Genomic DNA, 19027 nt, shown 5'->3' on the forward strand with positions numbered 1-19027 from the left:
AGGAGGGAACAAGAGTTGAAAAACTACTTATTGGGTAGCTGACTACCTGGGTGACAGGATCACTTGTACCCCAAACCTCCACACAATGCAATATACCCATGTAACAAATCTGCACATGTACTCCCTGAATCTAAAATAAAAGTTGAAATAAAAAAGAACAGAAAACCAAATATAGAGAATTCATACTACCTGACTTCAAGACTTACTTTAAAGCTGCAGTAACCAAAGCAGCTTTTTGTTTGCTCAAGTTTAGATAAATAGACAAATGGAATAAAAGAGTCAAGAAATAGGCCCATATATCTATAGTCACCCGATTTTCAACAAAGATGTCACTAGAATTCAATGGGGAAAATAGTCTTTAACAAATTGTGCCAGATCAACTGGCCATCCATATGAAAAAAAGAAAACAAAAACCTCTGACCTTTATCTCACACCTTACACAAACATTAACATGGGATGAATCATTGACCTAAATGACAAAGCAAAAACATCAAACTTCTAGAAGAAAACAGAGAATATCTTCATGATATGGGGAGAGGTGAAGATTTCTTAATTGAGACACACAAAAAGCACTAACCGTAAAAAATATTGATAAATTAGACTTTATTAAAGTTAAGGACTTCTGTTTTTCAAAAGATACCATTTAGAGAATGAAAAGGCAAGCCACAGACTGGAAACAGATATTTGCAATGCTTCTATGTCACAAAGGATGTGTATACAGAATATATATATATACACACATACATATATATATACACATACATATATATGTAGATATATATACACACACATATATATGTAGATATATATACACATACATATATACACATACATATATATGTAGATATATATATACACATACATATATATGTAGATATATATATACACACATATATGTATATATATGTGTGTGTGTGTGTATATATATATATATAAAAGGCCTTTAATCAATAAGAAAAAGACACACAACACAATCTTTACAATGGGCAAAAGACCTGATACAGCATTTCACAAAAGGGGATACAAAAATGGCCATTACATTTATGAAAAGTTGCTCAACATCATTAGTAAATAGAGAAATGCAAATTAAACCCACCATGAGATACCACCACACACAGCTAGAATGCCTAAAATTAAAATGACTGATAATGTCACGTGTTAGTGAAAACATGTCACAACCAGAAGGCTCTTATTTTACTAGAGAGAGTTTAAATTGGTAAACCACTTTGAAAAAAATGCCCGGCAGGTCCTACTAAAAAGTTAAACATAACTACCCTTTAACTCAGCAATTCTATCCCGGAGTAAAAACCCAATAAAAGTGAGTACATATGCCCATCAAAAGACATGTACATGAATGCCAATAGCAGCGTTATTTGAAATAGCCCAAAATGGAAACAATCCAAATACAGTAAAATAAACACTAAACTCAAATACATTGTGGTAGATTAATACAATGGACTACTGCTCATCAATGGAAGCATGAAGTATGGTTCACTTAACAACAGGTTAAACCTCACAGGCGTAATGTTGAGTGAAAGAGGTCAGATACAAATGAGCACCTATTGCATGATTTCTCCTCTATGAAGTTCAAAACTAATCTATGGAGATAGGAGTCAGCATAGTGGGTCCCTGGAGGGGCACTGGCTGGGGTGGGGGTGAGTGGGCACCACCTTCTGGGAAGCTGGAAATGGTGTATATATCTCTGGGAGGTGATTACATAGGTGTATATCATATGGAAGTTCATTAAGCCGCACATTCAAGATGCCTATACTTTATTGTATGTATGTTATACCTCAGTAGAAAGATAATAAGTAAGATATTTCTTTACAAAAATCAAAAAGAATATGAGAGAATTAGCCAGATGGTGGTGGGGTGAGCAGAGAAGTCAGAGAGGGCGTCATAGAAGGGAAGAGCATGTTTGAAGAAGATCTGGGGAAACAGCAATGCTGCAATTGTGCCATGTGGCTGGAGCATTGAACACAAGTAAGGGGGTGGGGGGAGCACAAGAAGTGGGAGAGGTTGGGGAGGGTAGACAGGGGCCAGAGTGGGAAGAGGGCAGCGTAGAACATTGATCACCAGTGTTCATGTGGTCTCTTGACTATGCAAGGGCTTCTAAAAGGGCCATGCAGAGTCCTGGCCCTTTCCATCCCAGGAAGGATAGCCTTCTGCCAGCTAAAAACCAAGTGGGGAGGAGGATGACTAGCCATAAATGTGGTGAGAGATCTTATTGGGGTGATAAAAATATTCTAAAACTGATTCGTGGTGATGGCCTCACAACATGGTACATTTTCTTAAAAAAAAAAAATCATTGACTTGGATACTTGAAATGAGTGAGTTAGATGATAAAATATGTTGAAATAAAGTTATTTTAAAAATTGGGGGTGAATCCTTTCTTCCTCCTGATTGCCCTTGCTCTGGAGGGCTCCTGGGGATCTTTCCCACACTCTCCCTCCACTTGGTCTGGCTCTCCCTCCCCTTTGCCCCATCGCTGCCTGGGTTTCAGCTAGAGAGCACACTCACACCCACCCTCTCAGAGACACCCCCAGCAGCTCTCCAGGTAGACATGACCAGGGGCTAACAATTGGTCCCCAGGTGCCTGCTACCCCCGCTGTCACATAACCCAGAGAAGGCGGGCTCATTCACCCCCATTTCACAGATGAGAAGATACAGGGCTTGAGAAATTGAACACTCAAGCTTTCATAGTCAGGAGCAGAGCCTGTGCAGCCTCTGACCTGCTGGGACAGAGTCAAGTCACTGGAAATGTCAGTCTCCATGTGAGGGCCAATGGGGCAGCCATAGGGCACAGGGGCAGGATGGAGGGGGCTGGGTGTGGAATGGTACAGGGCTGGGTGTGGGCGGCCGCTCTCACTCACCACTTATTGCCACTGATGTCGTGCTGCTGCACTGTGTAGCCAAAGAAGGCGGTCCTGGAGCCAGGGATGACCCGGGGCTTCCTGGTGTCCATGTTGAAGGTGTCCGTGAACCCTGAGGCAGGGGGAGAGGAGAGGAGAAGAGACAAAAAGCAGGGGAGTCAGACAGGCAGAGGTGTAGGCCCTGGGCTGTGTCAGGACCCACTGGCAGGTCATGAACCTTGGAGGGTCTTGGCTGCGGGACGAGCATGTTTCCCCATCTTGGGGAGCCCATGTATGAGGTGGCTGACATAGTCCCTGCCTGGAAGGGCCCACAATCTGATGGGAGAGATTCCACCCCAGTCCTGGGGGAGCCTGATATGGTTTCAATGTGTATCCCTTCCAAATCTCACGTTGAAACAGGATTCCCAATGTTGGAGCTGGGGCATGGTGGGAGGTGTTTGGGTTATGGGGGCAGATCCCTCATGAATTACTTGGTGCCATCCCCTTGGTGATGAGTGAGTTCTCACTCTAAGTTCTCACAGACTTGGGTGTTTAAGAGTGTGGGGCCTCCCCCCTCTCTTTCTTGCTCCCACTCTTGCGCGTGACTCGCTGGCTCCTCTCCACCTTCCACCATGATTGGAAGCTCCCTGAGGCCCTCATTAGAAGCAGATGCTGGCACCATGATTTCTGTACAGTCTGCAGAACTGTGAGCCAAAATAAACCTGTTTTCTTTTCTTTCTTTCTTTTTTTTTTTTTCTGTTTCTCCGACACAGAGTCTCACTCTGCGGCCCAGGCTGGAGCACAGTGGCTCGGTCTTGGCTCACTGCAACTTCCTCCTTTCGGGTTCAAGAGATTCTTGTGCCTCAGCCTCCCAAGGAGCTGAGACTGCAGGGACATACCACCGTGCCTGGTTGATTTTTATATATTTTTTAGTAGAGACAGGGTTTCACCATGTTGGCCGGGCTACTGTTTTCTTTATAAAGTACTCAGTCTCAGGTATTCCTGTATTAGCCCCACAAAGAAAGGCCTAATACAGACCCTGTACATGGATAGGAGAGGCATAAAACCTGCTCTCAAAGAGACCCAGTCTGAATGGAAGACCTGTCCTTCCCCCAGGGAATTCCCGATTCTACCAGGCAGAGACAGTTGCCCTCCTTCTCCATCACTCCTTCCTCCCACCTGCTGCTTCCGGCTTTTGTTGGTCTCCTCTTTTTTTTCCCTCTCATTTTCGTCCTCTCTCCTGCTCTCCCTTCTCTTCCCTCCCTCTCCCTTCATTACCGCCTCCCCTATCTGCTGAAGAGTCAGGGAACTGACATCCGCCTTCCTCTGCAAGCCTGAGGTCCCAGTGGCCGTGGGCTCCGGCACTGGGCTCCCCACTTCCCTCTGAACCAGTTGGCAAAGCTCAGTCTGGCTTCGGCAGGGGCTTCTGCTTGGCCGGGGCAGCTGAAGCGAGCACAGAGAAAGCCCCAAGACCCTTTCGCTCTGGCCCCAAGGGTCGCCCCTGTTTGTTTAAGTCACCTGTCAATTAACTAATTCTTCCTGGCGGGAAGCCTGTGTTTCCCCTTTGGGCAAATCACAAGAAACAACAAAATAGCACCTCACATCTGTATAGTACTTTTGGTTTCTGGGCCTCCTCACATCTGCCATCATTTGCTGTCACAGGACCTTGGAGAATGAGTAAGCATCATCCTCACTTGGCAGATGCACTTGGTACAGTACCAGAGAGGTTAAGAGGATTGTCCAGGGGTGCACAGCAGGTCAGTGGTAGCATCAGAACTAGGACCTCAGACACCTACTCTGTGACGCCTCCCCACCAGAAGGCATTTTCAGGGCACATCTGGCCTTGATACCCATCCAAACTTGGGACGCATTAAATTTGAGGGGTGGGATCTTGCCATGAGCCAAAACTTTTGGATAAGTAAAAATGAATTGGCGGAATAGACCTTTTATCATTGTTGCCCCTTTCACACGTAGGATACTTATTTAGTTTCAAAGACCATTCACATGTATGTTATCATTCGATCTCCATGACAAGCAACAAAGGGAAAACAGAGGGTCAGAGAGGTTAACTGACCTGTCCAAGGACCCGAGCCCGCTGGGTAGGGCCTGTGAATTTGAGGCTTGGACCTGCGCACGAGTGCCCCACTCTCCTTCCCCTGGGCACTGACCCCCTGCTCAGAATTTAAGGGTGAAGCCCTGGGGCACCTACTTTAATAAGGCCTATCATACAGAAACAAGTGATTTTCCCCCAGTCTCCCCCCTTTTTTTTTTTTTTTTTGCTCAGAAAACAGATAACAGTAGCCAAAATTTCCATCATTAGAGTCATAGAATTAAAGTCCCCAGAGGTAAAACGGAGGGACCTTCAAGTAGGGACATTAGATATATGTTATCTTATTGAACATGCCAATGGATCATTAGCACTTCTGGAGCACTGAGTTAGGAAAGATTCTGAGGTCAAGTCTGGGCTCAGTAGGCAAGAGGAGTGTGACTGATAGCACTACATGCTATGGGTACAGGGGAGGACAGTGGCAGCACATGAATGACTATGTAGCTGCGAACTCTATCTTCATGATTCGTAATCTGCCACATGAATTTAGTGTCATGGCCCTGGAGTGGGGGTTGGGGAAGAAGAGTATGTGAACCCGTTAGTGCTTTGTTTACAAAACCCATGCCATAAATGAACTTATCAGCCTGGTTAGCAGCAGGCAGCCTTGGAGAAGAGGACTCTGTTCAGGTGAGCACAGGGTCCTGAAGAACAGAGGTCCCTGGCCAGTGAAGGCATGTCACAGAGGAGAGAGAGAGAGACACCAGTGTTACCTGTGCAGAGCTCGGAGCCTGGTGGGCACAGGGGAGTTACAGAAGTAGTGTTGCAGTGGCAGAGAGAAACTTACCCTCTCTCCAAATCTGTCCCAGGAATGAACACACACATATGCACACATGCACACGCACACAGTTATGCATGTATGCATGCACGTGCACACACACACAGACACACACATGCACAGGCCACATACACCCTGATTGTGGACGGCACTTTGCCTGGCTTCCTGGTGCCCACTAGAGACTAGAACTTCCCCTTCCTGCATCTGACCCAGCAGGAAGAGGAAAGTATGTTCTCGCTGTCAGGAAATCCAGACCACCTACCACTTCCAGGCCTACAGAGGGGTGAGGGCCAGTGAAGATGAAGCCACAGATTGTGTCTTTGGGGCCTTGTCCACCCCAAGCGCTCTATCAGTGCTTCTTGTGCAACCATGGCCAGAGGGACCCTTCCAAGACCCGTGAGATCCCGTCACCCCTCAGCTCCATCCCCTCTATCAGTGAGTTTTCCACCCCATCAAAGCCAAGGCCAAACTCCTCATTGCAAGGCCCTCCATAATCTTACCCCATTCACTCTGCCCCATTAATTTCTACCCTCTCCTCCTCCTCTCCTGCAGCCACACTGACCCTCTCGCTGTCCTTCCAACATCAGACTCCTTCTCTGCTCAGCATCTTTGCCGTGGCTGTTCCCTCATCCTGGAATGCTCTTCCTCCCATACCTGCAAGGCTCTCTCCCTACAGTCTTCGAATCTCTGTTTCAATGCCATCTTGTCTATCACCAGGCCACCAAACACCCCAGGGATCCCTTCCTGTGCTCCATTTTTTCTCATAGCACTTATCACAAACTCATGACATTTATTTGTTTATTGTCACATGGCTGATATTTAGAATATTCCTATAGTCTCTAAGTGCCACAGGACTCTGCTGTGTCCTCACTGCTGTATCCTCAGTGCCTTGAATGAAGGTCCAGCTCTGCTGTGTCCTCACTGCTGTATCCTCGGTGCCTTGAATGAAGGTCCAGCTCATAGATACTGGTTGACTGAACAGTTAGAGACCAGGACCTTCATTTGTCTGGGACAATCTCTCCCCTCAGTGAGGAAAAGGAGAAAAGAAATAATGATGAGCACTGATATATTCCAGGCACGATCCTAGGCATCTAACCATGAGTTTTACATTAATCAATTAAATCTCACACCAACCCCGTGAGACAGATACAATCACACCTCTGGGAGATTAAATAGTTTCCCCAAATCACTCAGCTGGGGACACATTAGCTGGAAACATGACCACATAGCTTGGGGTGCCAGGGTGATGTGTTCTCTTCCCTCCCTAGATCAGTTTTTCATAAGAAGGACTCACTGGGGAAAAGGGAAGATTCCTTTTAGAGAGGAGGGTCTCCGCTTCCTGCCCTAGGTCCCACTGCGTCTGCCTTTGGGTTCCAGCAGGGAGATGCAATGGGAGGAAAGCCAGCTGCCTGCATTCCATCCTGCTGCCAAAGTGAGGTGCCCAGTGAGGGGGTGGTGGGGGCCCAGGGGAAGGTGGGACTAGTCCTAGACAGAGCCCCAGCCTCACTGGGGACAGGATTAGTGAAATCTGGCCACAAGAAAGAGGCATTAAATTACAAAGTTCTGGTTTCATCTCCAGAGACCAGTTGGCGTTTGCTTCTGACCAAACCGAACCAACCAGAGAGTGGATTTCCTAAAAATGATGTCAGTCAAGTCCATCTCTCTGACCTCAGCTCCTGACAAGATCTCCGGCCTCCTCCTTTTATGGTAGATGGGTTTCATGTTTGGGAGAAGTACTTTTCTCAGAGATTGATGACTTCCAAATACCAACAAGATAAAATAAAGTTGTTTTGATGGGAATGAACAGGCTGATTGCAGAAATGTTGGGAGCCTGGTTGGGCAGCTTGCCACTGTTCTGCCCTTGATATTGATGACAGAGGGGGAAAAAAACCACAATTCCTGGGCTGCTCTCCTGCGGGCCGTGGCCAAAGTTACATCAACTGTTGCTCCCTTTCTCAGAATCTTGTGTGTCTTTCAAAAAAAGCATCAGTCAGTTTCAAGAAGGGACGGAAACCACAGCATCAAGCCAGAGCATCACTTGGGGCTCACAGTTCTCAAAGCCACTCTACTCCCTACAGGTTAAGGTGGAGGCCAGGTGGGGCAGTCCCGGTCCCAGGTGCTGAGGGCTGCTGGCCAGCGTATGGCTAAGGCCATTCAACAGCTCAGCGGGCAGAGTTCGCTCCAGCTTAAGGAGCGTCTGCTGTGCTGTTCCATTTCCCTGCCTCTCCTCCTCCTCCCAAATAGCTTCCCAGGGATCTTGGGAGAAAGTCCAAAATGTTCCATGTGGCCCCACGGCCCTCAGCCTTTCCCTAGCCTTGTATTGTGTGAGTTTTCCTCTAGGTCCCTTTTCTGCTCCTCCAGATGCACGTTGCTTCCTCCACCTCAGGGCATCTGCATGTGCCATTTCCTCTGCCTGAGCCTCTCTGATGAGCTTCCCATCACCTTTAAACCCCAGCATAAATGCAAGTCCTCCCCTGGCCTCCCCTGGGAAGCTTCCCTGATACCTTGATTACATTAGATCTTGCTTAATGATCTCATCACCCCTGTGCCTTACTAATGGGTGACTGGGGACCTCTCCTTTTCTTATCACAGTTAGTAATTCTACTCCATGGATGTGACTGTCTGATTACTCCTGTCTCCTGCATCAGGACGCAGGCTCCGTGAGGGCAGGATGGGGTCTGTTCGCTACTCATTGTTGGGTCTAGCACTTAGCACAGGGGATGAGTGGAGGACAAGACAAGAAGAGAGATGGGTCCTGTCAGCTTGGGAGAGTGGCTCACAGGAAGCACGTGGAGTGCAAGTGTGCCCTGCAAGCAGATGCCATGGTTGTTAGAGAGAAGGACCCTGTGGGCTGGGTGCTCAGGAAGCTTCTGGAGGTGTGATTCTGGCCTTGAAGGGCCATGTGGAGGAATAGGTGAAGTGGCCCAAAGGTGCTAGGCAGGCTTTCCTGGTGCAAATGTGGAGCCAGGGAAAAGAAGAGAACAGCCTACCTGGGTGGAGGTGTCAGGAATTGCCCGGCTCCTCCTGCCATCCTGCCAGGCTCATTGAGAGTCAGGCCAGACATGAAGAGAGGATGGGCTTTCAGTTCTGGGAGGACTTGGTTAGAAGCCTGGCTCTAGCACTTATTCATAAGTGGGTGACCCTGAGGAGTTACTCTCCCTTTCTGGTTCTCAGTTTACTCATCTATAAAACAGGAATAAAAATATCTATCCGGAAAAGTGGTTGGCAAGACTAAAGGGAGTAGCAAACCTCTGGCACTGCTTGGTACAGGGAAGGATCTCAATACATCTTGGTTGAATTGAAATGGATCAAGATGCCCTGTTCCCTGAACTGGCCTCAGTGCTTTTGCCCATGCTGCTCACCATGCCTGGAAGGCCTTTCTTCCCTTTGTCCTACACTTTCAAGGCCCACCTCTGATGACACCTCTACTGCAAAGTGGTCCTTCCTCTGGGGCCCTCAGCGTGGGCTGCTCATAGCTCTGTCACTTCCTGCCTTGCATAACAGCTGCCTTCCCATCTGCCTTGTTCTCTTAGGTTATATGCTTTTCAAGGCCACATCCATGAATGGCTTTTATCTTTGTCCAGTGCCCAAAAGATGCAGATAGACTTGCCTACTGGATTTCTCACCTTCTGAGAATCTGTTCTCAGAATCAGTACCTGTTGGCTCCTCCTGCCTTAATTTACCTCCTAGCTCCCTGACTTAGGTACTGATAGTAGGTACTGATAGGTAGTACTGATAATCTACCTATCAGTACTACCTAATTAGGTAGGTACTGATAGTCCCCTACCACTTAGATAAAAATAATTGTGTACATGCACAAAGCTCTTACTATGTACCAAGCTCTATTCTGAATGTATTTAACACTTATAACAACGTTTTGGAGTAAGTATATTATCATTCTCATTTTAAAGATGAGGAAACTGAGGCACAAAGAAAGTCAGCAACTGGCCAAGGTCATACAGCTAGGAAGCAGCCGGGATGACTTTGAGGCCTCACGGCTCCTGTGCCATCCAGCCCATCACCATCAGGTCTTCCTCTGCCCTTTCAGCCACCACCCACTGTCCTCAGTCGCTTGAATCCTCCCTGGCGTGGCCTCAGCCAGGCTTGTCCCCTCCTACACATCTCTTCTTCTTCAGACTCATCCATCCCAGTCACATGCTCTAAGATCCTGCTCAATACAGAATTGACTGGTGACTCCCTGATCACAACAAGTGGAGCATAGCAGACCTGGTATACCAGAAGGATGGGGCCAGAGACCCAAGGGCCTTGAAAGTCTGGATGAAGCACCAGGTTGGAGCTGACAGCCAGAGGAAGCCGCTCTGTAAAACCTAAGCGTGAACACCTCCCAGAAGCCTCCCCACAGCCCTGCCCCAGGCCTCCGCTGGTTCTTTGGGCTCCGCTCCATGTTACAGATGCACCTGTGTAAGCAAGAGCTTTCATTTTCCTTGGATGGACAGTGCTGGGATGGGGTGAGGGAGGTGGGGTTTATCACTAAGAATCTCTGGTATTATCTTCCTCTTCCCAGTTTTACTTGGGCCCCAAGAATCTTCATGTCTAAAAGCAAATCACAGACAGGGAGATGAGGAGGGAGAAAAGACCATAAGCTGGCCTAAGCAAAAAGATATGGCAAAGTGAACCTCTTGCTGCTATGGGGGGAAAAATAACCCATTCGAAAGTGAAGAAGTAATGAGTTTCAGATGGCTGGCTGTTCCATGTTCTCTGCATTGCTGCCCCTTTTGCCCTGGCGAGTAGGGAACATGTGAGCATTCTTGCTCAGCTGCCAGCCAGCCTTCCCTTCTGCCCAAGGCCATCATTTCAAAGAGGCATCTAGGAAGGCAATGCTAGGTTTGGGAGCATTGCTGGAGGCCCAAGGACCCTACTCTAGGCTCCTGTAGTAGGCACTAGTGCGATAGAGCAAGGGAGGAATGAGGGGATGTGGTCCCCACATCAGAGAAGCTTCTAGCTAGTTGAGGGAAGAAGGCCTTCATTACAGAAGAGCTTGTGGAGACCTCTGACTCTGGGGAGAAGCAGGGATACTGCCCTTGGGGACCTGCTGCTCTCATAGGAGACCTAGTAACTCTGCCCTCACCCTGGGAAGTCCCCAGGCAGGTGGGGAGTGTGCGGTTCCGCCCCCATGGGCAGCTGCGTGGCCACCAGGGAACTCACAGTGGACTGTGAGCATCCCATGGGCAGCAACACTGCCTGCATTGCCACATGGAGGGTGTGGAGTGAATATTTAAGTAATAGGATTAGACATGTACACTGAGCAGAGCTGATGCCACACAATCTTCTCCCCATCTAAGACTGAGCAATGTGAGGAGAACTGAATTCTATTTATCCCTTTATCCCACCATAAGGCCTGGTGCTCAGAAAATGTGTTGAGTTAAAGTAGAAATTTCAGCTCTAACAACAACAACAACAACAACAAATTATCAACAACAACAACCCTGGAGAGGCCTCACCCAGGCTTATCCCCCTCCCACACACTCCTTCTTCAAGACTCACACATCCTGGGCCCATGCCCTCTGCTCACTACAGAACTGATTGGTGGCTCCCTGATCACAACAGGCAGAGCACAGGAAACCAGGTATGCCAGAAGGACAGAGCCAGAGTCCCAAGGGCTTAAAAGTCTGGATGAAGCAGCAGATGGGAGCTGATGGCCAGAGGAAACCGCTCTGTGGCAGAAGAGAGGAACTGGAGGCACAGCGATCCCGTAACTTGTCCCAAGTCACGCATCTAGTGGGTGGCAGAGCTGGGATAGAAAAACAAGTGGTCCTGCTCCAGCTTGCCTCATTGGTCTCAATTCTTCACTTCTCTATATGCACACCCTTTACCATGGGACTTTGTAATTGCTGCCTCTAAAAGAGCAGAGTATATTTCCCCCAACCTTGACTTTGGGCTAGGCCATCTGAGCAGAAATAATGTGTGCCCATTCCCAGCCTGGGCCTTAGGATGCCTTGTCTATTTCTGCTTGCTTGCACTTCTGGCAGCAACGTGAGACGGCTAGTCCACTGACCCCAGGAAAAGAGTGAGAGATATTCAGAGCAGAGCTGCCCCAGCTGAGTTGCCCCAGCCCAACCTAGCTGAGGTCAGCACCCCCAAACTCACAAGCAAGCCCAGTGAGCCCAGCAGAGCCACTCAGTTGAGCTTAGCTTGGACCAGTTCACTCCCCCACCCTCAGCTGACCCCAGATATATGAACTAAACAATTAATATCGTGTGCTGCTGAGATTTGGGGGGATTATATGTTACAAGACATTATTATAGCAATTGATAATTGATAATTGATAATTGATGCAGCTTAGCTCTTAAGTGATGGACCATCAGGGAGGAAGAGGAACAATTTCACAGAGTGATTGGACAAAGACAACGAGAAGAGGAGCTGGGGATCTTTGGGGACTCGTAGTTTCTGGGGTAGTACCCCAATCACTTCCTACTCAAGATCTCATCAGGAAGGCCCAACATTAGGCAGAGCTGGGCCCGGGCCTACCCTATCAGGGAGAAGTGTGGCCTAACAAGAAAATCATGGCCTCTTCCTGCCTTAGCCATGCACCGGGCCTGATGGCTGGGTTGTCCTGAATCACTCAGGGAATGGCAGACACAGACCCACAGCCAGCCAGGCACCCAACACAGATTCTGGGCTCTGGAGCAGCTCTGTGCAGAACGGAGCCTCCAGAGCATGAGGCCTCCTTCACCTCATTTTCTCTCTTTTCAGTTGCTAGGGGGCATAACACAAACTCCCCGTTAGACAAGCTACCATTGGGTCAAAGGTGGTGTGTAGCAAATATGTTATTAGGGAGGGGGAACTTATTCAATTTTTTTTTTTTGTTTTGTTTTTTGTTTTTTGAGACAGAGTCTTGTTCTGTTGCCCAGACTGGAGTACAATGGTATAATCTCGGCTCACTGCAACCTCCGCCTCCCAGGTTCAAGCAATTCTCCTGCCTCAGCCTTCCAAGTAGCTGGGACTATAGGCATGTGCTACCATGCCTGGCTAATTTTTGTATTTTTAGTAGAGACGGGGTTTCATCATATTGGCCAGGCTAGTCTTGAACTCCTGACCTCAAGTGATTTACCTGCCTTGGTCTCCCAAAGTGCTGGGATTACAGGCGTGAGCCACCGGCACCCAGCCAGGGTTTTATCTTTAAGAACAATCAGGAATTTTCCAGATCAAATAATCTATTAGCCTCCAAACTTTGTTTTTCTACAGTGAATCCCCATTTTTTGAACAAAATATATACATGAAAAGTAGACACAAGAAGTGGATGTTGGGGTTAGGACTAGGGGGTAGGGAGGAATTTCCCACCCTCAGTAGCAGACCTAAGATGCTTCACTGAAACCTTAGGGTTTCCTGGAACACAGTTTGAGAACTGCTCTGTCGAGTTTAAAAAGCTTGTTGCTATAAGTGAGAAGACTAAGGCCCAGAGCGGGGTAGAAATGTGTCCAAGGTCACCAGCCTCTCTTCGTACTTATCTATGTTCACCACCACTCCTTCTGTATTAGTCCCCTCTACGGCCCTTCAGTTCAATAAACCTCTATTTGAGGTCTATGGAGCTCCAGGTTCCATGGTAGGAAGTGAGGACACCAAGCTGGCTGAGACACTACTTAACGGTGTTCAGAGCTTACAGCCCCACTAGGCAGGCAACAGACATGTTTATAAGTCAACAGAGCCTGAAGTGAAGCCAAGAGAAGTTTGGATTGGGGTGGGGTGATCTGAGTTCTAATCTCAGCTTTGTCATTAACTCGGCTGGATGTCCATTGAGAGCCCCGATGCCTCTCTGGGCCTCAGCTTCCCCATCTGTAAAATGAGAGGCTCCTGCTTTGTAACATCGAAGACCCACCACAGCACATGTCAGTGAGGTTCTCTTGGGCAGACGCGCAGCTGACTTCTAGTTGTCGGCACTCGAGCATCTGTCTTGAGTCTCAGCAAACAATTTAGAATTGGAAACCAGGCAGTGTGGAGGAATGCAAACTCATCTTAATGTTGGCTGGAGCCAAGTGCATTTAGGAAGGGAAATCTCCAGGCAAAAATGATAATATTTTGTATTCCCAAGCCAAGGAAAGAATGAAAGAAAATCACCATCAAACGTTTGGCATTGTCCAGGGCCCAGCTCTCTCTCTCCCTTTGCCTGCACCATGGAGACTTGGCTGGGCCCTCCTGCCCTGGCTGGGGCTTCTGGACACACCCAGGTGTCAGAAAGACGGAGGCCTTGGTGGGGGTCCAGGCGATGTGGTCACCTTTCCACAGAAAGCCCAGCCTAGCCCCAGAGCTGGACTGTGCTGCCGAAACCTCGATGAGGAGACTTAGGGCAAGTGAGCAGGAGGGCACCATGGCTGCCATCAGACCCCCTCTTAATTCAAAACTCGCGGACACCAGGCAGGGAGCACCAGCTCCTTGAGGCATGACTGTGGCCTTGGAACGACAGAGGCTTCTCTCTCCCTGAAGTCTTCTAGGAACGGTCCCTGGGGGAACGGGGCTGGAGGGCACATTGCTAAGATCAAAGGCCACAGGATGAACTTCTGACTTTAGGACAGCTGGTTCCAGGACCCAGCAAAGGGGACATGGGAGTATAACAACCCCTCCTGAGTGCTGAGACCACTGTGGTGAGAACTAGTTTGGACATCAGAAGACCTGGTTTCTCGACTGGCTATGTGACCTGAAACAAATACCTTCCCTCTCTGGACCTCTGTCTCCTCTTCTAGAAAATGACGAAGTAGGGCCAGGTGGTCTAAACACATTTGCAGTACTGAGGTTCTGAGTCTGTGTGTTCCTCCTCCTCTGGACTTATTTCCAAATCCATCTCCCCTCAGAGGGGAGGAGCAGGCAGACTGGCACTGGGGGCACTCCCGTGGGCAGGCCGATGGCCAGTGCCTCCGCAAGTCTCTATCAGATTGGCTTTTGGGACTGAGGTCATTTCCTCCTTCCCCTCTAGCACTTGGGTCCAAACAAGTGTCCCTCAGCCTCAAGGCCCCCATGAAAGCGAGCTGTAACCCCTCTTCCCACGGCTTAGCACCCAGCCGGGCCTGCCCTGCTGCTACATTTGCAGGCTGCCACTGGGGCTGGCGTGGTGATGCCAAGCCAGTTCTTACCACCCTGATACCCTCCTGTGCTCTAGAGAAAACTTAACCAAACTTGGGTCTTTCTAGGAGAGGGATGCATCCCTCCTCTTTACTCTTGCAAAAGACTCCCCTGTTTTCTAGCTTCGCTGATCAACTTGTCAGCATCTTACTTCTCTACCGAATGACTACCCCTGGGTGGACTGCTTGTCTCTCTGCTAACTGGGCCTTATCTGCCTGCCTTTTTCTCTGAAGGAAGCTCTATGGAGTCTCTCCTATTCCTTATTCCTCCAACCATAATATCACTGCCAGCCACTGGCCTTCCTCATCTCTGGATGTGTCTCTTGGCTTCCCCAGCCTTTGTGCAGGTCAGAACGCAGCTCACTGGAGAAGACGGGTAGGAATAATGGGAGGAAGAAATTGTGTCTTCTGATGGAGTCTAGAGAAAGGGGAGGGGTTCAAGGGATGGAGGGTGCTGTCCATTTGAAGGCTGGATGGAGAGACTGGCCACAGAAGGGAAAGGAGAAGGATTTCAGCAGCACGGGGGGCTTCCGTGGAAAAGCGTCATCTGTCCCCATGGTATGAGCACACCCCTCATTTCTTAGCAGAATCTCTGGGGGAGATTATCTCATTTGGGAAACAGCACATCCCCAGTCCACACCCACTGCTGCTTCTGGCAGGAAGCGGCTCCGAGCGCGCCAGTGGTTTGAGGCAAGGCCTGTGTCATGGAGCTGCAGCCACAGTTTCCACCTTCCCTGGGAGGAGGAGCCCTAGATAGGGGTGTGCTCACATGTCCTCTCGAATGTTAAGCATGTGAAAAAGAACACACCAGGAAGCAGAGAGCTTTCTCATGTGTGTCATGAGGGGCTGGGAGCCATCTCTAGGTGATTTCCAGGGTCCGCTTCAGCTGAGAGTCTTGAAGATTCAGCTGGCCTTGATGTGGATGCTCAGAAAGAGTGAAGCAGGTGCTGCCTGCCGCCAGTGGTGAGCTTATCAGATGAACTTGATATTCATCCAAGAAGGGCCTAAGTAGAGGGCCTGCCATTCACCCACTGTCTGCTGTCAATTCCACCTCCCCTTTCAGCCAGGCCCTGGCGCATCCTCATCACACACACTGGGTGCCTGCAACCTTGGAGCACCCTGACCCTGGCCTGCCTCCCTCTCTTCTACTTCAGTCTTGTCATCTCATCAAAAGCCTTGCCTGTTATCTGTCCCATCCCCTCAATGTCCTGTTCTATGGTAGATAAACTAATGCTTGTTAACGAGTGACTTATCACAACAGCCTCCCCTCAGCCATCAAAAGCATTTGCAGCTCTATATGAGGAAGAATTCTCCAAATCAGAAAAAAACAATCAATCTGGGGCTGGGCAGCCTGTGGAGGAGTGAGGGTCCCTTCCCTGGGGTTGCAGAGGAGAACAAATGCCGGCTAGGGCAGGTGGCACGTAGGCTGAAAGAGACGCTCACAGAAGCATCCGGAGACAGGGAGACAGAGAACGAGCAAGGTCTGGTGAGAGCCTCGGCCGTCCTTTGTATCTTTTTCTGAGAAATCAGGAGTTTGCCAATGGGCTGGTTAGGCAAATGTCAAGCTCAAGGAAAACAGGCCTAAAACTTTAAAGCAGCAAACAGCACATTGAGATTGACTGTAATTAACATTGTTTTTCCTCCGAGCCCTGGACAGCCATCTCATGCCTTCAGAGAATACATGGATCATCTTCTTCAAGAACAAGGGTCATGGCTGGGCGCGGTGGCTCACACCTATAATCCTAGCACTTTGGGAGGCGGATTACCGGAGCTCAGGAGTTCGAGACCAGCCTGGGCAACATGGTGAAACCCCGTCTCTACTAAAATACAAAAAATTAGCTGGGCCTAGTGGCAGGCATCTGTAATCCCAGCTACTCAGGAGGCTGAGGTAGGAGAATTGCTTGAACCCAGGAGGCAGAGGTTGCAGTAAGCCAAGATCGTGCCACTGCACTCCAACCTGGGTGACAGATGGAGACCCCGTCTCCATAAAAAACAAAAACAAGGGTCACAGTTTTATGAAAACTAGTGTATTTTTCTGCCTTACATCATTTATCATTTTCTCTGTGTAGGAAAAGTGATCAAAATGGACCTCCTCTTTTTTTTGAGACTGAGTCTTGCTTTGTCTGAGTGAGTGTGTGGGGCCTTGGCCTCAACGTGGCCCGAGCTCCTGAGGACCCCATATTTCACCCCACCCAGCCCAGTCCTGCCCTTGAGCCCCACAATCAATTTCCTGGCTGCTTATAGGACATTTCACTTGGATGTCTCGTAGCATCTCACATTTCACATGCTGGAAAGGGAACCCAGGTTTTCGCTTCTGAAATGATTTTTCCCCCATTGCAGGAAATGGCAATACCACCCACCAGATGGCTCAAGCCAGAAGCTTGGAAGTCATTCCTTGTGATTTTCCTTCACTTCCCATCGCACATCCTGCAGGTTCTAGCCCTCATTTCCTCTCCAGTGTGCCCACTCCTCCCTGTCTCTTTTGCCATACTTGGACTAAGCCATCCTCTTCATTCTGTATCTGGACTTGCACTAGAGTTTTCCAACTGGTCCCTCATCCCAATTTTGCTCAGCTTCAAGCTATGCTCTTCACAGCAGCCACAGTGATCTTTCAACAGTGTCAACTAGTTCCTGGCTCTGCTTAAAGCCCCCGAGAGTCCCTCCATTGCATTTAGAATAGAATCTAGACCCTTCCCAGGGCCCATCAGGCCCTGTGGATTTGCTTTCTCACTTACTACCTTCCAGCTTCACCATCTTCCTCTCTGTTCCTCAGATACACCAAGCTGTTTCTCACTTTGAGATCTTTGCATTTGCAGTCCCCTTTGTCTGGAACATTCTTCCCCAAGAACTTTGCTCAGCTGGCTTCTTCTTAACCTCCAGTTTTAACACCATGGCCTCTGAGAAAGGAGAATCCATTGCTATGGAGAATCTGTTCTTCTCCCTCACAACATCTTCTTTATGTATTTTACAATTAAAAATAATTACAGGTGGTTATAAGAGCTGTTTGCCTACTTGGACACTGTCTCCTCTCCCACTGGAGTTTAAATTCCACAAAGGAAGGGACTAATGTGTGCTGGAGTCTGCATACAAGAGCTGATTGTGTGCAATCTTCCCATTCAGTGACATCATGTTGGCAGCTTGAAAACGACCATGGTGGGAGGATTTACATCATGGTAATTGGCAAATACTACAAATAAGAATGATAGGAATTCTTTCCATCCCATCCCAAGAGCCAGAATCAGTGTATCTGTCTCCCCACTTTATCCTTAGCATCTAGAACAATGCCTAGCTCACAATAGGTGATCTATATACATTTGTTAAATGAGATGGAAAAAATGAATAGAAGTATTCAGGCTTCTAAGACACTAACCTGCCAATAAGGGGTTAAAGGGGAAAGTGATAGAGCCTCAGGGAGGGAAGGAACTTAGAGTACTGGATTTGGCTTCAGAAATCCTGGTTCTATTGCCAGTATGGTTTCTAAATTGCTTTGCAACTTTGGACCAGTTTCTTACTTCACATGGCCCTCAGTTGCCTTATCTGTGAAAGGCACACACAGGACTAGATGCTTTAAGTCCCTGTGTAGGATTTTTAAAAGCCCATTTATGTACACCTTTATCACTTTCTTTACCCCCCCACCCCCTTCCTGAGGTCACTTTACTACACAACTGCAGAGGATGCTGTTTACATTGTAGTTGATGTAAACCATGTAGTGCACAGCCGGTACAGCTGTACGTGGCGGCCCTGCCCACACTGATTCTGGCTTCAGGCCATTTCAACTGGAGCTGAATTGGACAGTGAGTCCCTCCCTTTCCTGGCATACTAACCATCTCAAAGAGCTCAGACAGTTTGGTTTTGGTTTTCCGACTCCTAAGCTTGTCTCCTGCTTGTCATGGGTGTATGGATCAAGAGCCCTGTGCGTGTGGGATGCGCCCCAGCCCAGAGAGTGTTTGGGCAAAATAAGAGCAAGACAAGGCTCAGGATATGCAATTTGTGGCAGGGCTTTCCCTCAGACGAGAGGAAGTAGGGTGAAGAGGACTCAGAGAACTACTGGGCCAGTCTGCCCTGCTCTTTGAATGCAAACTAAAAAAAGGAATTGTGGGGGCCCTTCCCTTCTAAGCCTGCAGGGCCCGCCCTCCAGTGGATATACCCACACCCATCTGAAAAGTTCTCTGGCTGCATGGAATTTAACATAGATCCACCAGATGCCATTGTCTAGGCT

The 19027-nt window shown here is 48.5% G+C and overlaps 1 protein-coding gene across 3 annotated transcripts in view; it reads right to left on the reverse strand.

Annotated features, from left to right (window-relative positions):
• The window catches only part of ITGA11 (integrin subunit alpha 11), a 149931-nt gene that overhangs the window by 117480 nt on the left and 13424 nt on the right, over nucleotides 1–19027 (reverse strand). For all 3 annotated transcript variants that reach the window (XM_024232325.3, XM_024232324.3, XM_024232326.3), the window contains exon 2: nucleotides 2874–2985. In XM_024232325.3, coding sequence (XP_024088093.2) covers nucleotides 2874–2985 — 112 coding nt within the window. The remainder of the gene's footprint in view (nucleotides 1–2873; nucleotides 2986–19027) is intronic.

The sequence above is a fragment of the Pongo abelii genome, chromosome 16 (assembly GCF_028885655.2).
Source record: "Pongo abelii isolate AG06213 chromosome 16, NHGRI_mPonAbe1-v2.0_pri, whole genome shotgun sequence".
NCBI lineage: Eukaryota > Metazoa > Chordata > Mammalia > Primates > Hominidae > Pongo > Pongo abelii.